At 38.7% G+C, this 12,190-nt stretch overlaps 1 protein-coding gene across 1 annotated transcript; it reads right to left on the reverse strand.

Annotated features, from left to right (window-relative positions):
• Window positions 1-6,863: 6,863 nt before the first annotated feature.
• LOC146619135 (dehydrogenase/reductase SDR family member 11-like) lies at window positions 6,864-12,190 on the reverse strand. The gene is made up of 7 exons (XM_085370380.1): window positions 11,933-12,190; window positions 9,180-9,389; window positions 8,764-8,858; window positions 7,463-7,592; window positions 7,271-7,363; window positions 7,119-7,184; window positions 6,864-7,038 (listed from the first exon to the last, which is right to left on the reverse strand). Exons 1-7 carry the CDS (start codon window positions 12,062-12,064, stop codon window positions 7,000-7,002), a joined length of 765 nt encoding a protein of 254 aa, XP_085226506.1. The 5' UTR covers window positions 12,065-12,190; the 3' UTR covers window positions 6,864-6,999.

Below are 12,190 nucleotides of genomic sequence, written 5' to 3' on the forward strand. Positions count from 1 at the left end.
GTGGTCGCCGAGATCGATCTTCTGCAAAGGAAACAAAACACCTTTTCCTGCATCTCCCTAACTTATCCTTTTTGGGACTCTGTAATCCAAAGCCTGATCCTAATTATGTTCTTAACTTATTGACTTGTATTTATATATATTCTTCAACGTTCCTCATCCCTTTAAAACTCTTTAAGCCCTGCTTTCACGTCCGGTTGCTCGCTCTATTTTCCTATCTGATCATCAACATCCTTTACACAAACTGTCTACCTTTTTAACAAAAAATCATTAGAACCAGCCTATTCTACTAAAAGCTCCAAAAGAAAAACAACCACTTTAATCAATTAAGTTTAAGCATATAAGCAATTACTCCTGTATACATTTCATCATAACTAAATGCTGCCTAAAAACAACTCCTGTGTGTTAACACTAACTTCATTTTAACCTCACCCGTTTTTGGTATAGCCTTTTTATTTCATTTGCTCCTTTTAATTTAACAATACCTTCTAATTCTAATTTATCAGACTTAACCAAAATATATGCTTTCCTTCCTCTTTGGTCCTTCTTTAAGTTCAGTTAAAAGCTAAATGAATTTGAGGCCTTTTGCCTGGAATCAATACTGTCATGTGTGTTTCTGTGTAGTATCTGTCTGTGTAAGCCTACATTATAACCACTACTTCTAGAAATCAAAAGAAATCAAACCTGTTCTCCTCCTTCAACCCTCACTAATTTTCCCCTAAGGATATCTTTTTGTCAACGTGTCCCACAATTTCCCTCTAAGATTTGTACACAGCTTTAAAACCCTGGTATTGTATCTTCTAAACAGGATTCAGTTCTTTAATCCTTTAACCTTAACATAAAAATAACAGTTTCAGTTTTACCATATCCAAATGACCAAAACATAATAATAAGAACCAAAAAAGTCCTAAAATGATCCTAAATTATTAAACAATTAAATTAATACACCCTAAACCCCCCTTTATTTTGATACATGAAATGTGTCAAAATACTATACAAAACTAAAAATGCTCAGTTTTCCCCACTCATGATCCAATCTATGTCATAAAAATAAACTTAAAACAGAACAGTTATCAGTCATGTGTTTCTTCAATTAATGGTAACTGAGTTACATCAAAAAATATTTCCCCTTTAGCATTTGGCATTCTCCCAACAATATACTATAATCCCATAATCTAACCCCACTTAATAAAACAAAACAGAAATTTTCTCTGGTAAAAACAAATTGTTTGTCCACATTTATTCATCCTCACATTCACTCACACATTCACTCCATATTTTTGCTAATAGTGGAGCTTCCCGCGTCAGATTCTCCACCCTCAGCAAAATGAGCTCAGTCATTTTTTATTTTCCATAGGAAAATATTTCTTTATGCTTTTGGACTGGATTGACTCGCATAAAATCCTTTTTACAGGTAGCTTTCTCCTCAGCCAATTGTAATCTGGAAAGCCCCCTTATATTTGCTCTTCCCGAGAATTTTCAGCGCCGTTATTCACTGTTGCAGGCCTGCTTAAAACAGAAATGAAAAATAAAGCTGATTATTAGCTCATGAGAACACAAAACAAAATCACCTGACAGGTTTTCTTTAAGTGCACTGTTACAAAATAATGGGCCCAATTTTAGACATGTCGATGTTTCCTAAAACTCCCTCTATTAAAAACAAAAACAACAACAACCCGAACCTAACTGACAGAATCAACCCATCACCACAACAACCTCAACAACCTTAAACACACAAAAGTTTTGCCACCACATAATTTCACCTCCTCAATACACCGAAAGTCTCATTAAAACCACACAATTTGCACACAAAAATCACCCCCTTATGCTCTGTAACATACTTACATTCAGCATAAGACCCCCTTACAACAACATATAATCAGTAAACTATAAATTTCCTACCCAACTCTGTACTTCTCTTGTCTGCCATGCTTCCTCTTCTGAAAGTCACTTCCTCAGTCACACACACACTCCAGCTAATTTGCATACTGAGTCATATCTCAAGAAGTTGCTGTAACAAGAGAAACATATGTTTAAACATTACCAACTCATTAAATCATTTTATTTCTTTCTACAGTGATCACTACTTGATCACTCAGTATGAGAGAGCACTCCTAAGTCACTCTTTTTAAAACTACTTTAATCACTTTTATTTTCATAACTCCCTTTGTCATATAGCTTCTTTGAGTTATTCCTCAGCTTCAAACTCAAGTGTATTTCATTAACCATTCACACCATTCTACCACTCATACAAGTAGCAAACTGACCTTCGTTGCGTATCTTTGTGTTGTAAGCCAGGTTTAATCAGTATCTATACAAATAATCATCATGAGCTTGTCTTGTCTTTATAAGGTTAATGCATTTTCTGTTTGTGTGTGTGAATTTGCATATGTTGCTTTTGCAGTGTGTCAGACTCCTTCATAATTTTGCCTTTAAACAGTCAATTTACTCCTTCCCAAATTTACTAACCCAAATTCTAAGTTCCCCTTAAATAACAGCATTCCTGCTCCTCAGCCAGAAGTCAGGGCTCCACTTGCCACTCTCCCCCTCTGCCTCAGCCCAGCGGCTTTACCCGTCAGGTCCCGTCTTCTTACTGAGGCCGAGTAATCGTGACTGTGCCTGCCTTAGGTTGTCCCAGGGTTTCGAGGTGGGATCTTACCCGTCATGGGCTATCCAGCCTTCCATACTCGCCTAATACGGGGCCCAAGTGGGCAGGGGAGGGAACACACTGGCTCTGGAAATTAAAGGAGTGTAAGCTGCTTCCTTCATTGCATCTTATATTAAACTATCTCACTTCTGATTCCTTCCTAGAATAATTTCACATATGGCACTTTGTGTATGTGTGTTTTCTATTCATTAATGTAATTGTCAGTTATTTTCTCTCTTCATTTTACTTTTTTATCTATTTGTTTGTCACTTTCTACTTTAGTCCTACTAAATCCTTATGTAAAAACAACACACCCTTATTTCACGCACACATTCTGCAGTTTGCCTACGCACACCCTTCTCTCTCAGACTTCCTCTGTTCACACACCGCCTTGCACTCACTCTACTATCAACTTTCATAGTGTTATTATTATTTAGTATTTTGTACACCTCTCACAGAATCATTCAAATCGAGTACTCACAGCATTCACATCACAACCTTCAACTTTCACTTTCAAACTTTAAAACATCCTACTTGACATCACCAAAGAAATACCTCTCACCTTTATTCATCATTCAAAACCTTCTAGTCACCGCATTCACACACTTAAACTGTGACTAGAGTTGAGGAATATAACTCAAAACACACTTTCCTAAGAGTATTTTAGACATGCTTGTCATAATCAGAAAGAGCAAGTCAAAAACAAACAAACGAAAAATTGAAACCTCCATTAATTCTCACCGCACACACAAGAAATTGAAAAAATAAACCACACCAGCAACTAATGTTGGAGAAAAGTTACTACTGAAAGTAATGTGTTAGTCTTAAGTATATACAGTGCACTCAATATATTTATATATCTGCATCCAAACTCAGTCAATTACTATACATCCACTACGGCAACTCAAAACTTTATTTATAGTCCTCTAATAAACATAAATGGCATCTTAAACACACACTCTACAATGTTTGCAGCAGTATTTGTAAAACCAACTGTGGCTTAAACAGTTCACTGCTTACTAATTTGCATTTTCACACTCAAAAACCCGATAAAAACCCTGAAAACCATGAATTTCACACCCGAGCTTGAACTCTCGCGGCCCGGTACCAAACAACTCAAGTATTATACTATCGCCCATCCTGTTCATGGCCCTGGGGTCCTGGACCGCTTCTTTAAGGGGTGGCTGAACCATGTATGGTTAGCATACTGAACTGGGAGTAGGTTTCGACAGAAACGTGCATTTTCCTGTTAGCTGAACATTTGATAGTTGTATGTTGTCAGGGGGATGGGGTGAAAAATTCCTCAGTGCAGAAAAATCCCTGCTTTTCTTTCCATACTGCAAAAAAATCTGTCAAGAAGAAGCTTAATATATACATGCATGCTCTTTTCTCCAAGGTGACTGAGGACTTTGGTCAAGCTGCCTCCCCATGTGTGGTTGAAGGCAGGGTCACATTCTCAACACTGATTAGAACCTCATTATTTTCACCTCTTACCATTGAGGGTTGTAGAGGCAAATCCTACAGATCAGCTGACCGTCACATGCTTGCATAAGAGGACTTTATCTGGATGGTTCTGGACATGCAACATATTTCCAAATTAGCCCTCAATCACTCAATCATTTAAAATGTGCTCTTAGAAGAAGAATATTCACGAACAATATGGACATCTACATATCTTGCAAACAGTGGGAGTGATGTAAAAGTGCAGATTTTTATGCTACAGCTCAAGTTCCCAGGACTTTTTGGAAGCCATCCAAATATTCAAAGGAGCTTTCAGATGCAGTCCACAGTTGAAATGGGCAGAGCGACTAACACAGTTGGATGTGTGATAAAGCCATTTCTCACAGCGGGGGAAGAAAAAGTAGCAGGAATTTTCCAGTTCATCAAGTTTATGAGTTTTTTGGGTTTATGTTCGTATTTCAAAATGCATTACAGGTTGTTACTTGCACGTACAGATTAAAAAAATACCACTGAAGGCTAATTTTTTTTGTATAGTAAAATTTTCGCATCATTAAAAAAAAATATTTTAAATATTGGCATTATACATAAAAATGTACCCTCACGAATATTTCTGATTAGTAAATGCAACCGACTCCATAAGCTCTTCTTGATACTAGACACTTTGCAGTTCTTTCAGACTTTCCCAAGGGGTCAAATATATATTTCAAGGGTTGTGGGTAACATGTGCAGCAGGGTCTCACAGAAGAAAGCTCACATTTTGTGACAGAAAAGATCTTTGTTTTGTTTTTTTGTAGTCTTGCGAATTCTTGGATAATTTCCTCCATGTAGGCCTCCAAAATTATAAAAAATTTCGAGCATAAACATTGTGTAGAAATAAAGATATTCATGAAAACTTGATGTTTTTTATGATTTTTTTTTCTTTCATATTTTAGTTATATTTACATGTTTGAAAAAAATATATAACGAATAAAACAGTCACACATTAAATACACACACTGAGAGATAACCTTGTCTTCACTGTTAGTACATCCATCACATCTCCTTTTTCAGTATTTGCTGTTTTTCATATTTTGTCTTTTAACTTTTAACACTACAATCCCATTTAAAATAAACTCACCGATTAAATCTTCTTGCTGTTTGATATCATGCAGCTAGTGCAGCGGTCCCCAACCCCCGGGCCTCGGACCGGTACCGGTCCGTGAGTCGTTTGGTACCGGGCCGCGAGAGTTGAGGCTCAGGTGTGAAATGTATAGTTTTCAGGGTTTTTATCGGTTTTCAGCGTTATTTTGTTATCGTTTTTATTGTTTACTCGGTTTTCCTTGGTCTTTTCAAGTGTGTTATGAATAAATGTTCTTTTTTTCGGTACTGGTACTAGTTTTATTTTGTTGTATTTATCCGCAACACCTTAAAGGGTAGTCCATGAAAATATTGTCGGGCATAAACCGGTCCGTGGCGCAAAAAAGGTTGGGGACCACTGAGCTAGTGTACAGTCACAGAGCAGTGAAAGTGAACCAGAACAATACATGCACTGTCCTTGCATGCAAACAAAGAACTGAACCTCACCGTAAATCTGTAATTGTACAATGAAAAGACCAAAAAAAGAAAGATTTGCTGCCCACAGCGCGGGTCATGTGTTGACCTCTGGTTACTATTGTGGCGATGGCTTTGAATAGCCAGGGAGGCGGTCAAGCAGAAAATCAAACGAACAATGTATGGTTTGGGGGAAGACATGATAATGAAAGAACATCGTGTTCTGTGGATTTGTTTGGCTGAAGAAGCCAATAATCCACTGTGTTCACACATGTGGAGGATTGACAGAAAATGACCTGGCTCACATTGCTGATGGAAGAAGAACTCCGGCCTATTTCTCAAAGAAGCTGGCACTCTGATACAGACATTGTATTCATTTGTGGTTACTCTGCATTGTTCTGTGTATCTTTTTGGTAATACGCCTCTATAGTTGCTTTGTGTCTGCTTATTGTGTTAAGTCTCCATATGGTCATTTTGGGTCTCTTTGTTTTGTGTTTCTCTGTATTGACATGCTGACAGTCCGTTCATGCACAGCAGAGTGAAGTGCCAAACATTGGGACAACTTCCTGACTTACACTTTGTGTTTAGGTGCAAGGACCTGCAGCTGCATTTGTGCATACATACAAATGTATGTCCAGTGTAACTGAATATATATACACTGACATGAGAAAGGTGGTGGACTGAGGCGGGAGTCCTTAGCTAACCTTTGCTTTCCTCTGGACTGAGAGTCCTTCTGGCAGCTCTCCATGGACTGAAGTACAGATTTAGATTAAAGCAGGCTTGCCTTTCATCAGAAAATCTTCCACGCTGCGTTATTCAGTAAAGCTTAATCCTACATCCATGTTGACATTTTAACACACAGGTCAAAAATCTTTTGTCTGGTAGTTTGTCCTTTATTTTTTTATAAACTTACATACTCAGAGACCAAGAGAGCATTCTCAGCATTAATTTAATCTAGTTTATTTTAATCTGACAGATTCTCTGAGCGAATCTTCTAGCAATAAATATTAACCTGCACCTTTTATGACCCCTAGTGGTCAAAACACAAAGGGGTGGAATCAAGTGTTTCTGAATTCGAGTGTCCCATTACCATCGCTATCCACAGCCTGATACTGTCGCACTGTGAGTTTCTATTTTTATACTTTGTATAAAATTGTATGTTTTCCACCATGCACTGCTCTTTAAATGAGATTTCCTTCAGGAAAATAAGCCAGCCAGTTTTCTCTCATTTTATTTTATATATTAGTAGAAAATTTCAGTACAAACATCAACAACAAAACTGTTTTGTGAACAGATCATAAATCATCATTCCCATAAATGTAGTGAAGAAGTGCATAATTTCAGGGAGGTCATGTGGTTCAACTCTAAACCTGCTCCGTACCTTGCATCCGAACATCTCCGATCTGAAGGGAGAACAGTGTTTTAATATAAAATGATATTTATACAGAAAAAGAGTAAGGCATAAAAATAAGAGAAAAATCACCTGAACATGAGGAGGGGCACTGAGCACGTACGTAACAGCATTGGCAACATCTGTTACTTCCAGAGACTGTCAGAGAAGTGAAACGTGATTAATGACTTATTATTTGAGTTACCACATCAACAGTACATCAGGTGTAGGAATAATTATTTTACCTTGTATGCAGAGTATGCACCAGCTGCTTTATTAGGATTGTTTTTGTAGAACCGTGACAAAAATTCTGTCTCCACCAAACCAGGAGAAATACACTGCAAAAAAGAGTGGATACTGTGTGTGAGGGTCTCATCACAGTAATGCTGGTTTTAAAGTGACTTTTGGAGCTGCCTACAGTGTTTTTAAAGCCTTACTGTGGCTCGGATATGGCTGTTTTCTGCACGCAGCGCCTGCCGCAGGCCCTCTGTCAGGGCGGTTACAGCATACTTTGTGGCGGTGTAGAAATGTAGATCAGGATTGGTAATTACACGATGTCCGCACATGCTGCAACAGATTTATGGTAAATGGTAAATGGCCTGCATTTGTATAGTGCTTTTCTAGTCCTTAAGGACCCCAAAGCGCTTTACACTAGTCATTCACACACTAGCGATAGCAAGCTACATTGTAGCCACAGCTGCCCTGGGGCACACTGACAGAGGCGAGGCTGCCGGACACAGGCGCCACCGGGCCCTCTGACCACCACCAGTGGGTTAGTATGTTGCCCAAGGATATTTGGCATGCAGCCAGGAGGCAGCCTGGGATCGAACCACCGACCTTCTGATTAGTGGCTGACCTGCTCTGCCACCTGAGCTATAAACAGTTAACCAAATGAGCATTAAACAGCATGCATTAATGTGCAAGTAAAGTAACTCTTTTAAAGTCATGTCTCAATGATGTAAGAAACACGAGGCCTACAAAGCTGTTTTGTTGATAGTTAACTGGAAATATTCAGGTTCTGGATTGCTGATTGGCCACCATAAAATACTGCATGGGATTTCTGCTTATTAATTATGAAGACTAAAAAAACCAGTTATAGTGTAATACTAATATGCTGATAAAATCCTGAGCTGCAGACCTTTATTACTGCATGAGTGACACTTGTCATTAGACTAAAGAGTCTATAATAAGTGGAATTAGATATCTGCATTGATTCTGTTCCTGGCTCTGCTTTTAAAATCAAGGCTGCACTGGGAGATTCTGGGACAGTTAAGAAGTAAATCCATCCCTTCATCTATTTCCTACTGCTTATCCAGGGCCAGGTTGCAAAGCAGCAATCTGAGCAGAGATGCCCAGACCCCACTCTCCTTCCACTGTCTGGCTCTTTCCTCAGTTGGAGTCAGCAGCACTGCTGCAGAACCTGAGCTGTGCGTTGTGGTGAGCCCGACTAGACTGAGTCAGTATGTTTTAATCTTGTTCACTAGCCCCATCTGAGAATTTTGGCAAAAAATTCTCAGTTTTGGCAAACGAGGATCAGACCGCCAGGGTCTCTGCCCCTGACCAGAATTGACTAACTATGGCCTCTGCTGTTGATGTAGCTCTTTTGGGCCCCCATAAGCTAAGGCCCAGCCACCTGGTAGTTTCCCTCTTGTAAAATGTGACTTTGTTGCAAGTGAAAACATAATAATTTTAATAATAATAATGATACAGGTTGATATCACCAATAAAAATATCGAACCCGTTTATGTTTACGATGTGTCCATCATCCACATTTCTCTCTTTCATCGACTGATACGCTTCGCGTGTGCAGATACTGAGAGCAAGAACATTTACCTGCAAGAAAAAAAAACAGAAAACAAAATATCAGGAATCAGCACATTCTGGTTGATGCACTTGCTTGTTGCTTCTTGCACACAGTGGGTGAAAAACGGTTATAAGCAGCTTCAAAAACTATTAATGAGTCAGTTTAAGAGCTGTAGTCACTGAGAGGTTAATGCACACTGATCAGCTACAATATTAAAACCAGTGACAGATGATGACATGTTTCACTTTTTTACAGTTCAAAGTTCTGCTGGGACATTATTCCTGTGAATGTTACTTTTGATAAAACGCTACAACAAATATTATATTTCTACAATAACTCTGAGCTCTTACATCCATCATGTTCTTCCAGCCACTGGTTTTGCCGTTTAGCAACAATTCTGGATGAGCCAAGCCAGCATTGTTGATGCAGACGTCCACGCCTTTGTGCTGCTCTTTGATTGCTGCAAACATGGCCAGAATCTCCTCTTCTTTGGTCAAGTCACACTTGAAAGGCACCAAAACACCAGGGTAGCCGGCACTCTGACAGTCTGCTGCCAGTTTCTGAAACCAAAAAGAAAAATTGACACACTTCAGAATCCACTTTGTGTTTTTAAGGTTTATGAATCTACTATTCAAATATACTAAGTTACTGTAAATTCACTGATTTGACTTTCCAGTTTGCATATCATCCACAAACAGTTGCCTGTGTTTGGATGTTCTGCCCATTTTTGAGTTTTGCTTCTTTCATGGATCTACTAATGATTTTGTAACAGCAGGCACATGATGATGCCTGCAAAAGCATTTTGTCTGGTTTTGTCTTGAGGTGTGTTTCAAACAGTTCATGCATTTTATCAAGGAAATTAAAAAAAACCCCACTTTACTAATTCAAGCTCTTAATTTATTCTTGGGAGATGTCACTGTAGCTCAGGGCTGGACTGGGACAAAAAAAGATGGTCCTGGCATTTTTGGTCCAGGCAGCCCGCCATGATCCACTCAGAAAATAAATAAATAAATGAATAAATAAATGTATATATCCTGCCTACACATATTATATATATATTCCCTTTTGTTTGATTGTTGATATTGAAACAATAGAACAGAATAGATTTGTAGATGTCACATCAATGTAGTGGCGGCCAGCCACCCTGTTTAGCCATGTTTAAAGTGGTATGAATCCTGTAAAATGCTACCATTCATATCATTATGCTCTGTTTAGAATGTCCACTGACATTTTCAGTACCTTACTAGAAAGCATCCATCAAATACATGAAAAACTACTTTGTGTGAAAAATAACTTTTGTTTTCCCACTAACTTCACTTTCTGCCCCCTCATTCTTCCTCTTCTTCTGCAACCTCCTTGTTCTCTCTCTCCATCCTCCTCACTCATCTAGAAATTAGAAAATGACAAAAATCTAATCTTTAAATAATTATTATAAGAGCAACAGGGGGATCCACGATAACAGGACAACACACTGAGTAGACGTGTGGGTAAAACAGAAGCTACAGCTTTATAATTTTTGATGAATTTAATCGCTACAGCCATTAAAAGACTGATCCATAAGAATTTATAGCAATATTTAAACTGAATGCAGGCTGTTGCTAGATGCTGACAGGTTACATCATTTTGACCTGCTGTCACCTGGAGCTGGAGCTGTACTGTACACAAACACTGAAGCCCAATTTGACCAGAATAGGAACAGAAATATTTAACAAACAAAAATAATAATAAGTACACCAGCTTCTTAACTTGTGATATCCCAGCAGACTAGTGGATCGGAAGGGTAAAATTAGCTAATAATCTCTAGTGATTTATATACAGTCTGAACTTTTACTCTATTTCAGTTGAAGTGTGTTTTAAATCTGCATCACTGATTTGTGCCATGAAACTATTTCTTTATCGTCTTTCTGGCAGCAACTAAAGTCTGTAACAGAGAGACTGTAACATCATGAGAGAACAACACTGGACATAAAATTTGTTTCCATTTTATCCTGTTCTGTCCTCAATAGAAAAGTTATGATAATATAACATTTGAAGATAATACTACTATTATTATAGTTATTTTTAGGGGTAATCTGATAAAACTTCACACCCCAAAAAGGGTCTTATCTCGCCCCTGTTGTTTTCTCTCAGCTTTTCAGCTCCAACTTTTCGACACTTATTTCACCCTTACCTTTTTCTACAAGCGAGCAAGGAAATTTTATTGGGCAATCCAGTGTCAGTAATTAAAATGAGCCAATGGGTTGCTGTCAGTGCTTGTACGCCGGTGCGCAGCGGCCCTTCTGGCTGGTCCATCTCTCCAAAAGTGTGTCGGCCAACCGGGAAAATGCCAGGTGTGTCAGATTACAAGTCCAGCCCTGCTATAGAATCAGAATCAGAATCAGAATACTTTATTGATCCCTGGGGGAAATTATTTTTTGTTACAGTGCTCCATTTTAAACCAACATTAAGACAAGACAGACAATACACTAACTAAGAATAGTACAATATATACATATATATACATACATACATACATAAGTCACTCATAAATAAATAGTTGGAAAAGAAACATGTGTAGTTGTAGCAGCAAACAGTGTGTTAAGTGGATGCGTTGTACAGGGAGATGGCCACAGGCAGGAAAGATTTCCTGTGTCGTTCAGTGGTGCTTTTCGGTAATCTCAGTCTCTCACTGAACGTGCTCCTGTGACTGACCAGCATGTCATGGAGTGGGTGGGATAGCTGCACTTTGTTAAGATTGTTGATTGTGGCTAATCTTTGACAACAGCATTATGTTTCAAAGTTCAACAACCAACAGTGCATATCATCTACATACAGTATGCTGACGGATTGTGTGCCAACTTAAAGAATCATTAACCACAGAGTTGTAAATTTCAAGAAAACAAAGGGCACAAAAGAGGATTTTCACCGTTATGTTTTAAATTTTAATATTCTGGCTTTTGCTAGCTTCTTATAAAAACTCTGTAGATGTAAATCAAAAGTAGTTTAACTACAAACAAAAAACAACAACGAAGAATAGCGTTTTCCCCTGCATAATAGTAACTTTAACAACCAAAATGTATCTTTACATTAAATGCAGAAATTAAGTTTTCCCTTTATAGCATACCAGAATCTTTTCGACGTCCCTGGCGCAGCCCATCACTTTCATACCGAGTCGGACCAGCTCTACCGCTACAGCCGCCCCAATCCCGACCGAGGCTCCGGTCACCAGAGCCACTCTGCCCCGCCAGCGCTCCATCACAGTCCAGACAACGATAACCTGCTACACCCACGAAAGCCCCACAATTATAAAGATAGGGATGCTGAGTCTACAGCAGAGAGACCCCAGAGCTCTCATGGACCTGTCACAAAAGCGTGAGCTGTG

This window comes from Diplotaxodon limnothrissa, linkage group LG14, assembly GCF_057381915.1.
Source record: "Diplotaxodon limnothrissa isolate DT_005_m linkage group LG14, D_limnothrissa_male_GT1.1, whole genome shotgun sequence".
In the NCBI taxonomy this organism is placed as follows: domain Eukaryota; kingdom Metazoa; phylum Chordata; class Actinopteri; order Cichliformes; family Cichlidae; genus Diplotaxodon; species Diplotaxodon limnothrissa.

Excerpts from the sequence above, each read along its gene's own strand:
- LOC146619135 (XM_085370380.1), bottom strand. The coding sequence starts at position 12,064 with ATGGAGCGCTGGCGGGGCAGAGTGGCTCTGGTGACCGGAGCCTCGGTC. Across the intron at positions 7,593-8,763 it reads CACATCGTAAACATAAACGG|CATGTGCGGACATCGTGTAA; the intron begins GTTCGATATTTT and ends AATCTGTTGCAG. Across the intron at positions 7,039-7,118 it reads GTGCCCCTCCTCATGTTCAG|ATCGGAGATGTTCGGATGCA; the intron begins GTGATTTTTCTC and ends TTCTCCCTTCAG.